We start from the raw sequence: 21,077 nt of genomic DNA on the forward strand, positions 1-21,077 counted from the left end.
AAGCCTTTGTATGGTTTACTTCAAGCAAAACTTCAACTCATTACACATGCATATTTTGAAGAGAAGGATTTTTCCCAAATTTCCATTCTAAAGGTAACTTTATACCCCTCTATAGTGTTTGGCTGAAGATATGCTCATGAATCAAGTAAATATTGTCATTAATACTGTGAAGGATAATTATTACCTTAAGAAAGACATTCTAATGTGAAAACACATTTGCATCAAAACACTGAAAGACTAGGAATCTGCCCAAATACTAAATTTAACCAACCGTTTTTTTTGGGGGGGGGAAATAATGACTACAAATAACTATAACTAACAGTAATGTTTCTCTTAGTGGATAATAGCCCTTTTGCTATGGCATTGCTTCTATAAATTTGCTTATCTTACTAATAAACTGCACAGTATTTTTATATATCAGGTTTCTGGTTCCTAGCTCCCAATACATAGACCAGAAAAACCACATGATTACTTTATCGAAAATGGATAGTATGTTTTCCTCAATGCCACCATTCATGTAAAGAATATGGATCTCTCATGGATTCTGGTGGGAATAGGACAGCTAGGGACTTAGCAAGGGGCAGAGGGAATTTACACTAGGAATTCATATCACTATGTGAATGAGACATGCTTTAAAATGTAGAGGGAGAAAGGAATACCCTGAGTAGTTTTTCATACTCACTGCCCACATCTCTTCTGATACTGCTCATATCCAGAAGAGAAGAAATGAGAACTGGCAAGGTTGCAGAGAGGCTTGTTTTTAAATTTAGCGCCTAGCAGAACAAACTGCCTCAATTAAGAAACCAACTATTTTTTCTGATCAATATATTTCTAATTCAGATCTAAAATGATAGTAAAATGTGCTAAGTTCAATCTATATTTTATAGGAACTTTATGAACATATGAATAGTTCCTTGGGAGGTGCTTCATTAGAAGGATCCCAAGTATATCTTGGTAAGTTAACTGACTTACAAGTTAAAAGAGATTCCTTCATTTCTATTTGTTTAGCAAAGTGAGTTGCATGTAAAACTTTCATTAGAATTACATCTCTATATGGGATCTAAATTCTTCAACATTTGATGCTGTTTCTTCCTTAAGTATCTTCTTAGCCAGTGTTTATGCTGAGAAGAGTATTAGAACATACCAGATTTACAACTGTTAATGTACAAGGTAAATCAAGGTAAATTTCTGCGTTTTTTTTTTTTTTTTTGAGACAAACTACCTCAATTATCAATGAAAATGGACAGCATTTTCTCACCCAGGCTGGAGTGCAGTGGTGTGATCATGGCTTACTGCAGCCTTGACCTCCTGGGCTCAAGCAATTCTCCTGCCACAGCCTCCTGAGTAGCTGGGACCACAGGTGCATGCCACCACTCCCAGCTAGTCATTTTTTTGTTTGTTTTGGGTTTTGTTGTGTTTTGTTTTGTTTTGTAGAGACAAGGTGTCCCTATGGTGCCCAGGCTGGAATTTCTACCTTTTAGGATAGTAATGGAAGTTTTTTATTGTTTTTTCTTTTCCTTGCATTAATGCTGACTAGCTTAATTCCCTGTCGTAACAGATGAAGCAAAAAGATGCTCAGCTCTTTCCTGTTCTAAGATTCTTCGGGTTAGGGATTTGTGTTTAATTTATACTATCTTGACAACCCAGAATATCCATTGGTAGCCAAGGTATTCAATGGGCAACTCAATAAATATCCATTTTGTGATTAAAACTTTTTAATCACATAGTGGTTTATGCTCACTCAATTCCAATTTCAGCATGCAGTTGCCAACTGCAGTTTACGATTGCAATCCTCTGTGTAATGCAAACTATTGTTCTGCATAATATGAGGTCCTATTCTGAGAACATGTTTTCTCTAAATTATTTTCTCTTGTACTGTGTTGTTTCAGGCAGATGATAGAAAAGACTGTTTCAGAAATAACAGCGTATGAAGTGCCATGACCAAAAACCTTGTTTAATCATTGATTGCCACTATAATATAAGCTATATCATTTCTAAACTTGTATAGTTTATGTTTGTAGAATGGGGAAATGTGTTAGACCTGCACTGTCCAAAACAGTAGCTACTAGCCACCTATAGCTGTCTATATTTAGATTAAAATTAATAAAATTTTAATAAAACTTAAGTCAGTTTGTCTCAGTTACTCATGCCACATTTCAATTGCTCAGTAGCCGCATGTGATTACTGTATTGGACAAGACAGGTTTAAAATATTTTCATCCTTGCAGAAAGTTGTACTGAACAGCACTGTATATGAGTATATGTGTACCTAATCAAACATTACATAAATATTTGAATATTTGCATATTCCTGCCTTTGTTTTTAATCTTTCTTTCCGTTAAGGGGAAAATAACCTTTCTTCAGTAAAAACATTACATTGTAGCCACAGTTTAGCTTTTTTATTAACATTGTAGGTCTGTCACCTCGAGATCTTGTCCTTCATTTTCGACACAAGGTATAGTACCTTATTTAAATAAATTTATGATGTACAGTACTAAAATGGCCAACACTGTTCTTAGCGTGCACATTTAACTGCCAAATTCAGTGTGCTAAATTGAATGCAGATTGTGGCATACCATGCTTTAGTTCTTCTAAGATGTGCTTGGCCTTATAACTATACAAAATTAAAAGTATTGGTAGTCCTTGTATTATAGAAATTCAAAAGAGCACAAATACTGTTTACTTCTTTGTAGGATAGGGTAATTTTTTCTATTGTTTTTGCAATTTCATCTATCATGAGATTAGAGTGGAAAGAAACATGGTTTGATCTTGCAGAATATTTTATATGTTGCCCTGAGAATGGAGCATTTTTCAGTAAAACATATACATCCCTATACCTTCTGATGTTTATTATTAAAGCAGATGTTGACTAGGATATAAACACAGATTATCCATTTAACAAACATTTACTGAGCACCTGCTTTGTGAACACTCTGGACATCCAGAAGTAAATTATTTATTTAAAGAGCAGGGTCCCCTTTAAAGAGCTTACAGATACTTCAATCAAAGATGGTACCACCCCTTCAAGAAAAAATCATTTCAGTTAGAGATTTAAGTGATTCTCACATTTAAGAGTACACAGGTAATGTTTCACTTCTCAGTATAAGTTCATAATTTTTCATGTACTTTTTAAAGTGCTGTATTTAGTATTAATGATTATGGTTATGTTTTAGGAGGGGAAAAGATGAATTACAGACTTCAGTTTCTCATTTCAATACAACATTTTTTTTTTCCCCTTTTGCAGGTCTTAATCCTATTTAAGCTAATTCTTCTTGAAAAAAAGGTATGATCCTAAGGGATGAAAGGAAAGATGCAGTATTTAACTTTTATTGACTTTTTTTTTTACATTATTTCATAAAATTGAAACTAATGATAAAGTATTAAGATACTTTTTGCCTATCATTGTGGTGAGCTGAAGCACATTTTCTTGTTCTCTGCCATAGAAATATAAATTCGGGGCTGGGCGCGGTGGCTCAAGCCCGTAATCCCAGCACTTTGGGAGGCCGAGACAGGTGGATCACGAGGTCAGGAGATCGAGGCCATCCTGGCTAACACGGTGAAACCCCGTCTCTACTAAAAAATACAAAAAAAAACTAGCCGGGCGAGGTGGCGGGCGCCTGTAGTCCCAGCTACTCGGGAGGCTGAGGTAGGAGAATGGCGTGAACCCGGGAGGCGGAGCTTGCAGTGAGCTGAGATCCGGCCACTGCACTCCAGCCTGGGCTACAGAGCGAGACTCCGACTCAAAAAAAAAAAAAGAAATATAAATTCATGCAGCTTTTCTGGAGGTAACAGAAAACTCAATTTTAAACTGACTTTAAATAAAAAGGACGTGTTGTTGGCTCACTTTAGATTTCAGGGTTGTGTGACTCAGTGGCTCCATAGTGTAATTAAGTGCCTAGGTTTTTTTCCATCTCTTTGCTCTACAGTACACAGTGCTAGCTTGTTCCAGAGCTTAGTTTCCCTGGTAGTATAGGGAACTGCTGACAGTAATTGGGTTATTTGCTTCCTCAATCATAACTGCCGGCAGAAATAATACCTCCTCCTAAACAATCTAATAAGAATTTTTGACTGGGCACAGTGGCTCACACCTGTAATGCTAGTACTTTGGGAGGCTGAAGCAGGAGGATCACTTGTGCTCAGGAGTTTGAGACCAGCCTGGTATACATGGTGAAAGAAACCCCATCTCTACAAAATATACAAAACTTAGCTGGGTGTGGTGGCATGTGCCTGTAGTCCCAGCTACTTGGGAGGCTGAGTTAGGAGGATAGCTTGAGCCTAGGAGGTGGAGATTACAGGGAGCTGAGATCGTGCCACTGCACTCCAGCCTGGGAATACAGCCACTGTCTCAAAAAATAACAATTAAAAAAATAATAATTCTTTCCTTCAATTTGTTTGGGCCTATTACAGGCCACACATGTGGCTACTCCTGTGGCCAAATACATGCTTGCCCTGATTGGCTTAAACTTGGGTTCCTGACCACTCCCTAATACAAAAGGATGGGTTTGCCATGATTGCCTTAGTCCCAAGGCCAAATCTGACCTACCAGCTATTGTTATACATAAAATTTTATTGGAAATCAGACCCATTTATTTACTTGCTGTTTATGGCTGCTTTCACTTGCTGTTTATGGCTGCTTTCACACTGTGGTGGCAGAGTTGAGTAGTTGTGACAGACCATATGGCCCACCAAGCAAAAATATTTATCTGACCTTTTATAGGTATAAGGGTGAACTATATAAAAAGTTCACCAGCCTTTGGTTTAGACTAATCAGGAGCCATCCTTGGATCTGGGCCAGTTTTATATACCGTATTACTGTGCCTAGAGGAGTAGGGGTGGAAAGAATATTGGGGAGTCGACCATGCACAATATCCACTTTAGTTCACTACTTTAAAAATATTCCTTTGACCGAGTAATTCTCCTTTTAGAGATCTGTTTTCCAAAATTAATCTGAACTGGACACAAAGCTCTAAGAGAGTCTGTCACAGAATAATAAATTATAAGTGAATAACTATTAGTTTATCTTGTATGTTGTATATAATTTCAGACAATAAAAAAGATACTAAGATATTTTTATTGTTTTAAAGATTTTCATGGCATGTTAAGTGAGAAAAGTTTGTCTACAACATATCAAGCCCATGATCCCAATTTTATAAATGAATATATATTAATTGAAAAGGGACTGGAAGTAAAGGTATCAGCCTAGTTTGGCAAGAACATAGGTTATTTTTTTAAAGGAAATTTTTTTCTGTATCCTATTTTTCTGTAAGAAATATATATTCCTTCAGGCTGGGCATGGTGGCTCACGCCTGTAATCTCAGCACTTTGGGAGACTAAGGTGGGCAGATCACTTGAGGTCAGGAGTTTGAGAACAGCCTGGCCAACATGGTGAAACCCCATCTCTGCTAAAAATACAAAAATTAGCCAGGCATGGTGGCAGATGCCTGTAGTCCCAGCTACTCGGGAGGCTGAGGCAGGAGAATTGCTTGAACCCGGGAGGCAGAGGTTGCAGTGAGCCAAGATCGCACCACTGCACTCTAGCCTGGGTGACAGAGCGAGACTTCATCTCAAAATAAATAAATGAATGAATGAATGAGTATTCCTTCAAACAGAAAAAAAGATAGTTTTTTTTTTTTTAAATTAACCCAACATACTAGTGTGTTGTTTCAAAAATTTTTATTTAATTTCTAAAATTGTAACAAAATATATGTAACATACAATTTATCATTGTAACCATTTTAAGGTATACAATTCAGTGGTATTAAGTATATTCATGTTATGCAGCCATCATCACCATCCAGCCACAGAACACTTTGAATTCCTTTTTATTTTTTGAGACAGGGTATAGCTCTGTCACCCAGGCTGGAGTGCAGTGGTGCGATCTCGGCTCACTGTAACCTCCACCTCCCGGGTTCAAGCAATTCTCCTGCCTCAGCCTCCTGAGTAGCTGAGATTACAGGTGCGCACTACCATGCCTGGCTAATTTTTGTATTTTTAGTAGAGGCAGGGTTTCAGCATGTTGGTCAGGCTGGTCTCAATCTCCTGACCTTGTCATCTGCCCGCCTTGGCCTCCCAAAGAGCTGGGATTACGGGTATGAGCCAGCTACCACGCCTGGCAGCTGTTATTTTTTTATTTTTTATTTTTATTTTTATAAGACAGAGTCTCACTGTCTAGCCAGGCTGGAGTGCAGTGGCGTGATCTCGGCTCACTGCAACTCTGCCTTCTGGGTTTAAGTGATTCTCCTGCCCCAGCCTCCCAACTAGCTGGGACCACAGGCGTGCACCACCATCCCCGGCTAAGTTTTTGTATTTTAGTAGAGATGGGGTTTCACCCTGTTGGCCAGGATGGTCTCGATCTCCTGACCTTGTGATCCACCCACCCCAGCCTCCCAAAGTGCTGGGATTACAGGCATGAGCCACTGCACCCAGCCAGCTATTACTCTTATATAAATAATTTTTCCCTCTCTTTTATTTGTTATCATTATGGATGGCTTCATGGGTTTTCTAATTTGATTTTGATTGACTCCATTCCAGGTTCTTTTTTATATTTCTCCAGTGAATAAATTGGTGGGTGCACTGATGACTGTGTTATCCCTTTTTCCAGGTAAGAAAACAGCAGTATCTACTCTTTCTTTTGTTTAACTTGTACTGGAACCTAAACTTTTAGAAATAACGTTTCAAAGATAAATTCATTAGGGTTATCCTTTCTATTTTAATATGACATTTGCTTTTTGGAAATAGGTTTCTCTCTTTTGTCTGGGTTTCTTTCTGTTCTTTTTGTTTTTAATTAAAATGTGTAAAAGCATAGCTTATTAAATTTTATAGGAGAGTCTACTAATAAAATATATAGCTCTTAGGTTCTTCCATATTATTATAAGCCAAGCTGTTCTTTAATATTGCATATTTTAGGCATGATTGAACATGGTCTCAGTGACTGTTCTCAGTATAGACCCCGGAAGAGTATGTCTGAAGATGGTGGACTTCAGGAAAGTAACCCATGTGCAGATGATTTTAATTCTGCATCCACTTCTGATGTTTCACATACCAACTTGGGAACTGTCAGGAAAGTCATGGCAGGAAACCATGGAGAAGATGCTGCCATGAAGACTGAAGAGTCTTTGTTCCAAGTGGAAGACAGCAGCAAAGGGCAGGAACACAATGATAACAATCAATATTTGAAACCTCCATCTCGCCCATCTCCAGATTCTTCAGAAAGTGACTGGGAAACTTTGGATCCTAGTGTCTTAGAGGACCCCAACTTGAAAGAAAGGGAACAGCTGGGATCAGACCAGACAAATTTGTTTCCAAAGGACTCTGTCCCCTCAGAAAGTCTTCCAATTACTGTACAACCTCAAGCTAATACGGGACAGGTAGTCCTGATACCAGGGCTCATTTCAGGTTTGGAAGAGGATCAGTATGGCATGCCCCTGGCCATCTTCACAAAGGTAAAGTGCAATATTTTTTACCGAATTCCTTAAAGAATTTGAAAAATCCTTTTAGAGTTTAACTTTTGAACTTTTGGTATTCAACGCATTTTCAGATAGAAAATTTTCCTTGAAAACTGTAAAATATATACCAGATGTATAGTACTGTGGCATCTGTGACCATAGTATAAGTCTATAGGGAAGTATATAGGGGATTTTGATTGGTAAATGTTTTGCAACTTAGTAGATATGAGTCATATTCACAATCAGTCTCTTGGGTCTATTTTTAATTATTCAGGTTTCTCCTTAAAAAAAGAATTAAGGAAGTTCAGACAGCCTTGATTGCGCTCAATAAATACAGGCACACCTCGGAGATACTATGGTTCAGTTACAGAACACTGTAATAAAACGAGTCTCAGGAATTTTTTTGTTTCCAAAACTTTGAGAGGCTGAGGCCGGAGGATCACTTGAGGCCAGGAGTTTGATTAGACAGATGTGGTAACTCACACCTATGGTCCCAGCTACTTGGGAGGCTGAGGTTAGCAGGCTCGGTTGAGCCCTGGAGGTTGAGGCTAAAGTGAGCTGTGATTACGCCACTGCACTCCAGACTGGGCGACAGAGGGAGACTCTATTATTTTTTAAATAGTAAATGTTTATTATTTAAAATTTAATAATTATTTTTAAAACATAACAAAGTGAATAAAACTTAATAATTATGTTAAAAGCACAATAAAGTGAAATACAATTATTAAATCATTAATTTTAAATTTATTTAAATATAAATGAATAAAAATCCTTAAATATAAATGAATAAAAATCCTTTGTTGTCATTTCAACAACATTCACCACATCTTCTTCACTAGCAGCAGACTCCATCACAAGAAACCACTCTCCTTATCCCTAAGCAGCAGCTCCTCATCCGTTCAAGTTGATCAGCAGATTGCAGCAATTCAGTCATATTTTCAGATTCCACTTCTAATTCTAATTTTCTTGCTGTTTCCACCAAATCTCCCCCAAGGTCTTGAACCCCTCAAAGTTATTCATGAGAGTGGTATCAACTTCTTCCAAACTCCTGTTAATATTGATATTTTGACCTCTTCCTGTGAATCACAAATGTTCTTAATGGCATCTAGAGTAACAAATCTTTTCCGGAAGACTTTCAATTTACTTTGCCCAGATCCATCAAAGGAATCACTATCCATGGCAGCTATAGCCTTATGAAATGTGTTTCTTAAATAATAAGATTTGAAAATTAAAATGACTCCTTGATCCATGGGCTCCAAAATGAATGTTGTGTTCATAAGCATGAAGAAAACATTAATCTCCTTGTACATCTTCATTAGAGCCCTTAGATGACCAGGTGCATTGTCAATGAGCAGTAATATTTTGAAAGGAATCTTTTTTTATTTTCTTCTGTGTAGTAGGTCTCAACAGTGGCCTTAAATATACAGTAAACCATGCCATAAAGAGATGTGCTATCATCCAGGCTTTGTTGTTCCATTCTAGAGCACAGGCAGCAGATTTAGCATAACTCTGAAGGGCCCTAGGATTTGGGGAATGGTAAATGATCATTGGCTTCAACTTAAAGTCACCAGCTGCATTAGCCCCCAGTAAGAGTCACCTTGTCCTTTGAAGCTTTGAAGCCAGGCATTGACTTCTTCCCTACCTACAAAAGTCCTAGATGGCATCTTCTTCCAGTAGAAAGCTGTTTTGTCTTTATTGAAAATCTGTTGTATTCAAAATCATCAATGACCTTAGCTAGATCTTCTGAATAACTTGCTATAGCTTCTCCATCAGCACTTGCTGTTTCACCTTGCACTTTTATGTTATAGAGACGGCTTCTTAAACATGGTGAGCTAACTCTGCTGGCTTCATACTTCTGCATCTCCTCACCTCTCTCGGCTTTCATATAATTGAGGAGAATTAAGGCCTTGCTGTAGATTAGGCTTTGGCTTAAGGGAATGTTCTCTTTGGTTTGATCTTCTATCCAGACCACTCAATCAAACTTTCTGCATATCAGCAATAAGGCTGTTGTTTCACTTTCTTATCATTTGTGTGTTCACTGGTTAAAAAAAAAAAAACACACACACTTTTAGTAGCACTTTTAATTTCCTTCAAAAACTTTTCTTTTGCATTGACAACTTGGCTAACTGGTGCAAGAGGCATAGATTTCTGTCTCAGCTTTCGACTTGCCTTCTTTACTAAACTTAATCATTTTTAGCTTTTGATTTCAAATAAGATGTGAGACTTTTCCTTTTACTTAAACACTTAGAGGCCATTGTAGGGTTGTTAATTGGCCTAATTTAAATATTGCTGCATCTCAGGGGATAGGGAGGTCTGAGGAGAGGGGAAGAGACAGGAATGGCCAGTCAGTGGAGAAGTCAGAACACACACAGCATTTATTAAATTTGCTGTCTATGTGGGTGTGGTTCATGTCACCTCAAAACAATGACAATAGTAACATCAAAGATCATGGATCACAGATCAGCGTAAGAAACACAATAATAAGGAAAATGTGTGAGATATTGTGAGAATTACCAAAATGTGACAGAGGCAGGGAAGTGAGCACAGGCTGTTGGAAAACTAGATGATGGTTGCAGGGTTGCCATAAACCTTCAGTTTAGAAAAAGCACAATAAAATGAAGTACAATAAAAAGAGTTGCCTATATATATCAAAATACTACAATTTTAAAAGAGAAAAGCTTAGATGTCTAACTTATATCACTTACAAGTGAGGAAAGTTATAACTAATAAATAAGTATACATATATATTTACTAAGTATACTTAATACATACACTTATTAAGTGTACTTATATTAGTAAACTTCATTTGAATATAACAGTGTTTTGGCTAATTGTTCTAACACTTTTTTAATCTTTTTATAAAAGCCAGAATGTATTTGAATTTTTTAATGACTTAAACACAATATAGTAAATCAAATTGAATCTTTAATTCACAGTCTTCTCAGGATATCATTTCTTAATGTCAGTAATGCATTAAGATGAAGCAGTCAACTTCACTGGGTCAAAAGTTACACTGGACTGGACATAGTGTCTCACACCTGTAATCCCAGCACTTTGGGAGGCCGAGGCAGGGAGGATTGCTTGAAACCAGAATCTAGAAACCAGCCTGTGCAACAAAGCAAGACCTCATCTCTACGAAAAAGTAAAATAAATTATCTGGACACGGTGGCATATGACTATAGTCACAGCTACTTGGGAGGCTGAGGCAAGAGGATCTCTTGAACCCAGGACTTTGAGGCTGCTGTGAGCCATGACTGTGCCACTGCACTCCAGTCTGAGCTTCAGAGTTTAGAGTAAGACCCTGTCTCTATATAAAAATAAACAAAGTTACACTGATGCTGAGACATATTCTGGAAGCTACCTTGTTTGGATGTTTTTTTCATCCTTTGCAGAAAAACTTTTATTGCTATTTGTGAATTTTCAAAGTAGAGCAGAAAAAAAATTTTTTTAAATTTCTTATTCTACAAGTACAGTTATCCCTCATTATTCATGGGGGATTAGTTCCAGGAACTTACCCCATACCAAAATTCGAGAATGTTCAAGTCACTTACATAGAGTGGCATAATGTTTGCATATGACCTGTGTACATCTTCCCACGTATGGTTTTTCTTTTTTTTTTTTTTTTTGAGACAAAGTCTTGCTCTGTCCCCCAGGCTGGAGTGCAGTGGCATGATCTCAGCTCACTGCAACCTCCACCTCCCAGGTTGAAGCGATTCTTCTGCCTCAGCCTCCCGAGTAGCTGGGACTACAGGCGCCCATCACTATGCCCAGCTGATTTTTGTATTTTTAGTAGAGACAGGGTTTCACTATGTTGACCAGGCTGGTCTCAGACTCCTGATCTCAGGTGATCTGCCCACCTTGGCCTCCCAAAGTGCTGGGATTACAGGCATGAGCCACTGTGCCCAGCCTCTCCCGTATCCTTTAAATCACCTCTAGATTATTTATAATACCTAATGCAATGTAAATGCTATGTGAATAGTTACTATGCTAGGGTTAATTTTGTATTATTATTTTTCTCAATATTTTTAATCCAAGGTCGGTTGAATCTGGTATGTGGAACCCATGGATGTGGAGAACCAACTGTATTTATTGCCCTTCCATGAGCCAGACACCATACTAGATTCTGAATTCTTGTCATCTGTGATCTTGCAGTCTACCATGAAAGGCAGATGTACCACCTTTTCAGTTACTAGAACAAAGTATTCTGTTTTTCCCTGAATACTGTCTGGTATTTATGAAGTAAAACTTTATGTGGAAAAGAAAGATGGGTAATGTTGGCTTGAACAATGTATTTATTTCCTCTCCTATATTATTTGATAAATTATTTCTGGATTTACCCAACTTTGCAAAAATGTACTTGCCCAGAGTCATTGTTGGTGAATAGTTAATAGAGAATGCCATCTTTGTTCATTTTGTAACTTGCTTGGGATTCTGAAATTATCTTAACTGATTCCACGATTAAACCAATGCAGTTTCTTAAAACTGGAATTTAAGAACTTGGGGAGAAAACTTGGGTTTCTCAGACTACTGGTAAAGCAAGTAGCCACAAATTGTGGGCGTTCTGAGCTGTGTTATGACTTCCTATACCTTTCGGAGCCCTGACTTTGCTGTTTCACCCACCTGCCCTCTAATTTTTACTATTGTGAAGATATCAAGAGAGAAATTAACTGGAGAGGGATTTTGGTTTTGTCAGGTTGCTGACAAAGCAATTTAAAGATGTATTTTGCATCTTGTCAATAAAGCATGTTTAGCGGAGTATTAGATTTGTGTGCCGTATACAGTATCAGTATTAAATATATGATGGGCTTACTAACGTCCCTATAAAATATTTGTCTTTTTGGTTTTATGTTTTTTGAGTGTTTGGATGAAAATCTAATTTCTTTAATCACAGTTTTAAATGGCAATGCTGACTTTTTCATGTCAGTAACTTTGGAATATGAAATATTCTTAAAACCAAATTGTCTTTAGGCTTTTTTCTCTTGAAGATCTTAAAATCCTTGTACAGAATGAATTAGGTTAGCAAAACATTTTGAAAAGTAATTTTAGAAATAGCTGGAGAGATGCCTGGGTGCCTGGGGAATATTGCTGAAGTAGAGTAGTTATCATATAAATAAATGGAAACAAATTTCTACACAATAAAACAATTATTTCCAGAAGTCTCCAGTTCCCCGACTTTCTAGTCCTCTCTCTGGTACATGAACTTGCCTGAGGTTGATGCCTTTCATGTCAGTTTCAGAGAGGAGGCTTACTATGTAAATGCTGTGGATACTAGCTTCTAAAATATATTTGCACCTTTCCTGAGAGCTGATTCAGGAAGTGTAGAGAAGAAATGGGTGCTAAGGAAGAAGAGGTGGGGCTGGAGGCAGCTGTGGGGTAGGCTTCCCATAGGGTGATGGGAAGGTAACTGGGACACTGAAGGAGAAGTAGGAAATTAGAGGATGATTTGGGCCTGTGTAGTATTTATGCTCTGCTGCTCCATCACATTCTAACCAGAGAAACATTGAAGGGGAAGGAGGGAAGTGGAAAAAAAGATAAAGAGGAAGATACAGTAGCTATTTTCTGATGTGAAAAGACAATCCTGAGGGCTTTTCTTCCCTTCTTCCCTGATTTTAAGTCTTCCCATCTTGTTACTGAAAGTGTTCTGGAATTGGCTGCACTTTGGAGCAAAGTAGTTAATGGAGGACTGGCCAGAAACGACTGGAGCCCTTGGAGCTCGGACTCTCACCTGCCTTAATCTCACGCATCAGCTTTCTCCCTCTTCTAGTTATGAGATTTTTGCCATTATTCAGTAAAATTAGTTGAGTCACTATAATGGAACTCTATTTAGAAATAACCTCAATGCGACCAGGCTCGGTGGCTCAGGCCTGTAATCCCAGCATTTTGAGAGGCCAAGGTGGGCGGATCACCTGAGATCGGGAGTTCAAGACCAGCCTGACCAACATGGAGAAACCCCGTCTCTACTAAAAATCAAAATTAGCTGGGTGTGGCGGTGCATGCCTGAAATCCCAGCTACTCGGGAGACTGAGGCAGGAGAATCGCTTGAATCTGGGAGGCAAAGGTTGCGATGAGTGGAGATCACGCCATTGCACTCCAGCCTGGGCAACAAGAGCGAAACTCTGTCTCAAAAAAAAAAAAAGAAAGAAAGAAAGAAAGAAATTACCTCAATGCAATTATTGTCGATTAAAAAACTTTGAAACAGCCAAGGCAGAAGAATCACTTGAGCTCAGGAATTTGAGACCAGCCTGAGCAACATAGTGAGACCTCAACTCTACTAAGTAAAAATTAAAAGATTAGCTGGGGCCAGGTGCGGTGGCTCATGCCTGTAATCCCAGCACTTTGGGAGGCCCAGGCAGGTGGATCACCTGAAGTCAAGAGATCAAGACCATTCGGGCCAACATGGTGAAACCCCATCTCTACTAAAAATACAAAAATTAGCTGGGCATGGTGGCACGCACCTGTATTCCCAGCTACTCAGGCTGCTGAGGCAGGAGAATCGCTTGAACCCAAGAGGCGAAGGTTACAGTGAGCCGAGATCCTGCCACTGCACTCCAAAAAAAAAAAAAAAAGAAATTAGCCAGGTGTGGGGGCATGTGCCAGTAGTCCCAGCTACTTGGAAGGCTGAGGTGGGAGGATCACTTGAGCCCAGGAGGTCAAGACTGCAGTGATCCATGGTCATGCCACTGCACTCCTGCCTGGGCAAAAGACCAAGACCTCATCTTAACAAATAATTATTATTTTTTTTAATCTTTTTTTTTTTTTTTTTTTTTTTGGAGACGGTCTCACCACTCTTGCCCAGCCTGGAATACAGTGGTGCAATCTCGGCTCACTGTAACCTCCACCTCCCGTGCTCAAGCGATCCTCCCACTGCAGCCTCCCAAGTAGCTGGGACCACAGGCGCTTGCCACCATGCCCAGCTAATTTTTTGTAGAGATGGGGTTTCATCATATTGTTCAGGCTGGTCTTGAACTCCTGAGCTCAAGCAGTTTGCCCGCCTTAGCCTTCCAAGTAGCTGGGACTACAGGTGTGAGCTACCACACCCAGCCAAAATAATAATGTTTAAGGCTAGTCAAATGAAGCACTGGGGGTCGAGAATAAAAATAGAATTGTTTTCAATTTTAATTTTTTAAAAAGTTACCTCAACCTGTAGCCAAATAAATGTGACTTTTGGCCAGGCGCGGTGGCTCACGCCTGTAATCTCAACACTTTGGGAGGCTGAGGCCGGTGGATCACAAGGTCAGGAGATCGAGACCATCCTGGCTAATATGGTGAAACCCTGTCTCTACTAAAAATACAACAACAACAAAAAAAATTAGCCAGGCGTGGTGGTGGGCACCTGTAGTCCCAGCTACTCGGGAGACTGAGGCAGGAGAATGGCGTGAACACGGGAGGCGGAGCTTGCAGTGACCCGAGATCTCGCCAGTGCACTCCAGCCTGGGGGACACAGCGAGACTCCATCTCAAAAAAAAAAAAAAAAAAAGAAATTACTTTTAGTGTTTGAGAGATAGGGAAGATTATTTCATATTATTTCATTATGTAGGAGGATAGGTGCTGCGTTTTAAAACTTTATTAAAGAGCAGTAGCCATTTCTTTGTTTGGCTTTTATTGTATCTGGTACTCTTTAAAAAAAACACACAATTGCCTCCCCCAAAAGATGACTTAATTTGGAATTCCCTTAAGCTTCATTTTATTTGTAACTTTGTTTATTTTTGAGACAGAGTTTTGCTTTTCACCCAGGCTGGAGAGCAGTGGTGTGATCTCAGCTCACTGTAGCCTTGACCTCCTAGGCTCAAGGGATCCTCCCAACTCAGTCTCCTGAGTAGCTGGGACCACAGATGCGGGCCACCATACCCAGCTAATTTTTGTGTCATTGGTAGAAATGGAGTTTCACCGTGTTGCTCAGGCTGGTCTCAAACTCCTGAGCTCAAGCAGTCTGTCCCCCTTGGCCTCCCAAAGTGCTGGGATTACAGACATGAGCCACCACACCCAGCAAGTAATGCTACAATTTTAAAGCTATTTTGAACTATTTTAAATACTTTTATAAATATGTAATGCTTCCACATAGTTCAATATTTGAAAGATTCCAAAGCATCGCTAATAAAAAGTCTCCCTTCCATTCCATCCCCTGCTATCTAGCAGCCCTCTCCAGTGGCAGCCAACATTGTCACTGTCTTATCTTTCCTTCTGGGGGTATTCTATGCAGAAACAAATGCATATTTCCCCTCCCTTTTTACAAATGGCAGCAGAATGTGCCCATTTTTGCCCTTTATTTTTTAATTAATTAATTAATTAATTAATTAATTATTTTGACACAGTTTTGCTCTTGTCACCCAGGCTGGAGTGCCGTGGTATGATCTCAGCTCACTGCAGCCTCCACCTCCTGGTCTTTTCAAGCGATTCTCCTGCCTCAGCCTCTTGAGTAGTTGGGATTACAGGCACCCACCACCACGCCCAGCTCATTTTTATATTTTTAGTAGAGACAGGATTTCACCATGTTGGTCAGGCTGGTCTCAAATTCCTGACCTCAGATGATCTGTCCTCTTCAGCCTCCCAAAGTGCTGGGATTACAGGTGTGAGCCATCGCACCCGGCCCTTTTTTAAATTTCATTTTTATTTTTTCTAGAGACAGTGTCTTACTATGCTGCCCGGCCATTCTCGAACTCCTGGGCTCAAGCAGTCCTCCCACTCTGGCCTCCCAAAGTGCTAGGATTACAGGTGTGAGTCATCATGCCCAGCTCGCTTATTCTTTTGTTACATCATATTCTTTTTTTATTATTATTTTATTTTGAGATGGAGTCTTACTCTGTCGCCCAGGCTGGAGTACAATGGTGCTATCTTGGCTCACTGCAACCTCCACCTCCTGGGTTTAAGCGATTCTCCTGCCTCAGACTCCCAAGTAACTGGGATTACAGGTGCCCACCACCATGCCTGGCTAATTTTTGAATTTTTAGTAGAGACAGGGTTTCAGCATGTTGGCCAGGCTGGTCTCGAACTCCTGACCTCAAGTGATCTGCCTGCCTCAGCCTCCCAAAGTGCTGGGATTACAGGCATGAGCCACCACGTCCAGCCCATAATATTCTTTGGAGACGAACATCATCGCTTTTAATGGCTGCAGGTTCATTGTATGGATGAACATTTATTAGTCCCCTATTCATGAACAGTTTGGATTTGAGTTTTTTGATATTGCATTTATTTTCATAAATATAATATCACACATGATATAGTATTTGTAGGATACTGTAGGATAAATTACAAGCAGAATACTGGGCCAAAAGGCATATATATTTAGAAATTTTTAAAGGATTTTTAAACATTTTTTAAAAGCTTTAACCTTATTTTTTTTTTTTTTTTTTTTTTTTTTTTTTTTTTTTGAGACGGAGTCTCACGCTGTTGCCCAGGCTGGAGTGCAGTGGCGCGATCTCGGCTCACTGCAAGCTCCGCCTCCCGGGTTCCCGCCATTCTCCTGCCTCAGCCTCCCGAGTAGCTGGGACTACAGGCGCCCGCCACCGCGCCCGGCTAATTTTTTGTATTTTTAGTAGAGACGGGGTTTCACTGTGGTCTCCATCTCCTGACCTTGTGATCCGCCCGCCTCGGCCTCCCAAAGTGCTGGGATTACAGGCTTGAGCCACCGCGCCCGACCTTAACCTTATTTTTTTAAAACACACTTTTTAGTTTTGTTATTATTATGAAATATAATACTGATTCTGAATGAGGACCCTGGGTTGAGAACCTCTATACTGAGCATCTCTAATGCAAAGGCATGGATTTATTTTCGCTGCTTCTGTTAGTTAGGGTCTGATCAAGCAACAAAAGACATTTTCAAGAGTAAGAATATAACCAAATTACTAGACCTGTGAAGTTACACACAAAGCACTCTCCTAGTTGCCATAAAGAATATCAAGTTGCAAAGGGGCTATCCCCTGTCTTCAGAGAGATTTGTCTCATGATGTAAACACAACATTGTCCAGATGACGTAATTCTGTGTTTTAAAAAGTGATGAGATGTAAAAAAAATCTTACAGAACTTGAGGCTGAAAACAAGTTCAGGGGCTCAGTGAGTCTGTGTTCCTGGCTGTATGTACAAGTCATGCCACTTGTTGAAAACCTATTCTGATTTAGAATCTTCCAGCAGAAGTTGCGTATCTTCCTTCAGTGAAGCATTCCAGTGTTAGCACCTGCACTGTCAGGAAGTACGCCGGATTTTTTGTAGACTTAGACGCCTGCTGCAGTTTAGCAATTCCACTGCAATTTTTGGAGCAGTGCTGTTTTCAAATAAAATTCAAATGGAAATTAATTAAATACACAAATACTGCCAGTGTCATTTTTGCTTTAGATATTTAGTAGCAAATACCTTGAAATCTTTTTGCATGATTTGTAACATAGTACAGTATAACAAATGCTATGCAGTACCTTGCTGTTCTCCTAATAGTGCTTCGGTGGTTATGTGCAGATGCATGTATTTTAAATTTTTAACAGCCTTCTACTAAAAAACGTACTTATTAACAGGCTTAATGTTTCATTTCCTAAATGAAAAGGTTCAATTCATTAGTTACTGTAGAGGCTTTTAAATTGAATGAGAACAAAGTGATCAAGAAAGACAACCTTCATATTAAACCACCTTGCCAAGATTTGACCATTCATGGAGACAATTAGCTAATCATTAACTGGAATTACTGTAGTCAAGACTTGAAGTTCCCCTGGAATATTATTTTATTGAGTCAAAGATTAGCTGACTTACAGACAGGGCAAGAAAGAATGGAAGTTTCTTTTCCTACTGTTAGCCCTCTAAGTTTAAAGAGAAGGGTAACCTTTTACTTTTCTGATATTTTCTATTACTGTTCTAATTCATAGGGATATCTGTGTTTGCCTTACATGGCATTGCAGCAGCATCATCTTCTCTCCGATGTCACCGTTCGGGGGTTTGTTGCTGGAGCTACTAACATCCTTTTTCGACAACAGAAACACCTCAGTGATGCCATTGTGGAAGTACGTTTATGTGTGAGTGTGTGTATTTGGCCCTGCTCATCCCAGTTTTCCTTTCTTAACTACAATTATGAATATATAGTAACAACACTAGTAATGATAGTAACTGCATACTGCATGCCATGTATTCTAAGTATTTTATATGTATTAACTGGTCTAATTCTCATAAAAACAGTCAATAGAACTGTACTCTCCACATTTTATACCTGCAGAGGCTAAGGAACAGAGAGATGAAGTGATTTGTACAATATCAAACAGCCAGTAAACGGGTAAACCAGGATTCCAACCTGGGCAACTGGGCCTACCACTACCTCACGATTTTTAACATGTGTGTGTTGTTTAAGTAATTTCAGTCCTTCTAGCCTATTTAGAATGCTCTTGATACCAAGAAGGAAGCTAGGAATAAATATTTGACATCAATATATAAAAAATTTAAATCATTTATTTTACAACTAAAATAATCTCTTTTTTTCCTCTTTTTTTGTTATTTTGAGACACAGTTTTGTTCTTGTTGCCCAGGCTGGAGTGCAATGGCGCGATCTCAGCTCCATGCAACCTCTGCCTCCTGGGTTCAAGCAATTCTTCTACCTCAGCCTCCCAAGTAGGTTGGATTACAGGTGCCCGCCACCATGCTTTGCTAATTTTTTCTATTTTTAGTAGAGATTGGGTTTCACCATGTTGGCCAGGTTGGTCTTGAACTCCTGACCTCAGGTGATTCACCCACCTCAGCCTCCCTAAGTGCTAGGATTACAGGCGTAAGCCACCACGCCCAGCCTGAAATAATTTTTGAAAAATTTCATAAGGCTCGGCGCAGTGGCTCACACATGTAATCCCAGCACTTTGGGAGGCCGAGGTGGGTGGATCACCTGCAGTCAGGAGTTCAAGACCACCCTGGCCAACATGGTGAAACCCTGTGTCTACTAAAAATACCAAAAAATTAGCCAGACAGACATGGTGGTGTGTGCCTGTAGCCTCAGCTACTCGGGAGGGCAGGAGAATCGTTTGAACCTTGAAGGTGGAGGCTGCAGTGAGCCAAGATCGCACCACTGCACTCCAGCCTAGGTGACAGAGTGAGACCCTGTCTCTAAATAAATAAATAAATAAATGGCCAGGTGCAGTGGCTCAAGTCTGTAATCCCAGCACTTTGGGAGGCTGAGGTGGGTGGATCATGAGGTCAGGAGTTTAAGACCAGCCTGGCCAACATGGTGAAACTCCGTCTCTACTAAAAATACAAAAATTAGCTGGGCATGGTGGCAGGCGCCTATAATCCCAGCTGCAGCTACTCGGGAGGCTGAGGCAGGAAAATCACTTGAACCTGGGCAGCAGAGTTTGCAGAGAGCCAAGATTGTGCCACTGCACTCCAGCTTAGGCGATGGAGTGAAACTCCGTCTCAAAAAAAAAAAAAAAATTCAGCCACACTAAGGTTTTTGTAGTTTCTGACAGAACATATGAAAACATGTTTCTTGGGCGAATGGTTATAATATAATGAAAGTTCAGGATTCAAAGATGTATTTATTATAATCCCAAATTTGAAGAAGAAAGAGTATATACATTTTCCAAGACAGGAGGATATGGATGGGAGAACCATGGAGCTGCTTCAACATTATTGGTTACATTCTAGTTCTGTAGTTGGTTGGTGGGTTCATAGGAATTTCTTTTATTATTATACTTCAAAACTAACCTGTAAGTTACATGTATTTTTTAGTATGCCAAATACTACATAATAAGATATTCTAAAGTATCTGGCTGGGCATGGTGGCTCACGCCTGTAATCCCAGCACTTTGGGAGGCCAAGGCGGGTGGATCACAAGGTCAGGAGGTTGAGACCATCCTGGCTAACACGGTGAAACCCCATCTCTACTACAAAATACAAAAAATTAGCCTGGCACAGTGGTGGGCGCCTGTAGTCCCAGCTACTCAGGAGGCTGAGGTAGGAGAACGGCATGAACCCGGGAAGCGGAGGTTGCACCACTGCACTCCAGCCTGGGCAACAGAGCAAGGCTCCGTCTCAAAAAAAAAAAAAAAAAAAAACAAGAATATTCTAAAATATCTGCACTCAAAAGAAAAAGTATTTAAGGAATTACACTTGTTAAATGTGTTCATTTCTGCTAGTGAAATAAAGGTGATTTTTACACGTATTTCTATGTTTTCCCAAATATTTGCAATCTATGTAATTTTATAGTTTAAAATACTACATTTATGTGTGTTATTTTCTAAAAACAGAAAGTGAACATTTTATAAATAGAAAGAAAACTTCAGTGTACAGACCTCTTTCTTAGACTCACCTTTTGAGAATGCTATTATTCATATTTTTTATTTCCAGCTCCACCTTCCCTGTAGTTACTCTGTAAAGTGTGGCATGGATGTCTGCGTGAATACCCAGACTCTGACTTGTACCTGGATACCCTCTAGGTAGAAGAAGCTCTGATCCAGATCCATGATCCAGAACTCAGGAAGCTGCTTAACCCAACCACTGCAGACCTAAGGTTCGCAGATTACCTAGTGAGGCACGTGACTGAGAATCGGGATGACGTCTTCCTAGATGGCACAGGCTGGGAGGGAGGTGACGAATGGATCCGGGCCCAGTTTGCGGTCTACATTCATGCCCTGCTGGCTGCCACACTGCAATTAGGTAAGAAACCACGCAGAGCACA

General features: G+C 39.7%; 1 protein-coding gene across 2 annotated transcripts in view; it reads left to right on the forward strand.

The window, feature by feature from the left end:
- Positions 1-21,077, forward strand: part of LOC105475838 (AVL9 cell migration associated) — a 102,098-nt gene that overhangs the window by 65,486 nt on the left and 15,535 nt on the right. Inside the window, exons 5-12 of one of the 2 annotated variants that reach the window (XM_011731384.2) lie at positions 4-93; positions 888-954; positions 2,414-2,454; positions 3,244-3,282; positions 6,531-6,600; positions 6,906-7,441; positions 18,292-18,426; positions 20,836-21,055. In XM_011731384.2, the coding sequence (XP_011729686.2) occupies positions 4-93; positions 888-954; positions 2,414-2,454; positions 3,244-3,282; positions 6,531-6,600; positions 6,906-7,441; positions 18,292-18,426; positions 20,836-21,055 (1,198 nt within the window). Of the gene's footprint in view, positions 1-3; positions 94-887; positions 955-2,413; positions 2,455-3,243; positions 3,283-6,530; positions 6,601-6,905; positions 7,442-18,291; positions 18,439-20,835; positions 21,056-21,077 lie in introns of both variants that reach the window. The other variant, XM_011731383.2, reaches the window with a different exon arrangement.

The sequence above is a fragment of the Macaca nemestrina genome, chromosome 4, assembly GCF_043159975.1.
Source record: "Macaca nemestrina isolate mMacNem1 chromosome 4, mMacNem.hap1, whole genome shotgun sequence".
Classification (NCBI taxonomy): Eukaryota; Metazoa; Chordata; class Mammalia; order Primates; family Cercopithecidae; genus Macaca; species Macaca nemestrina.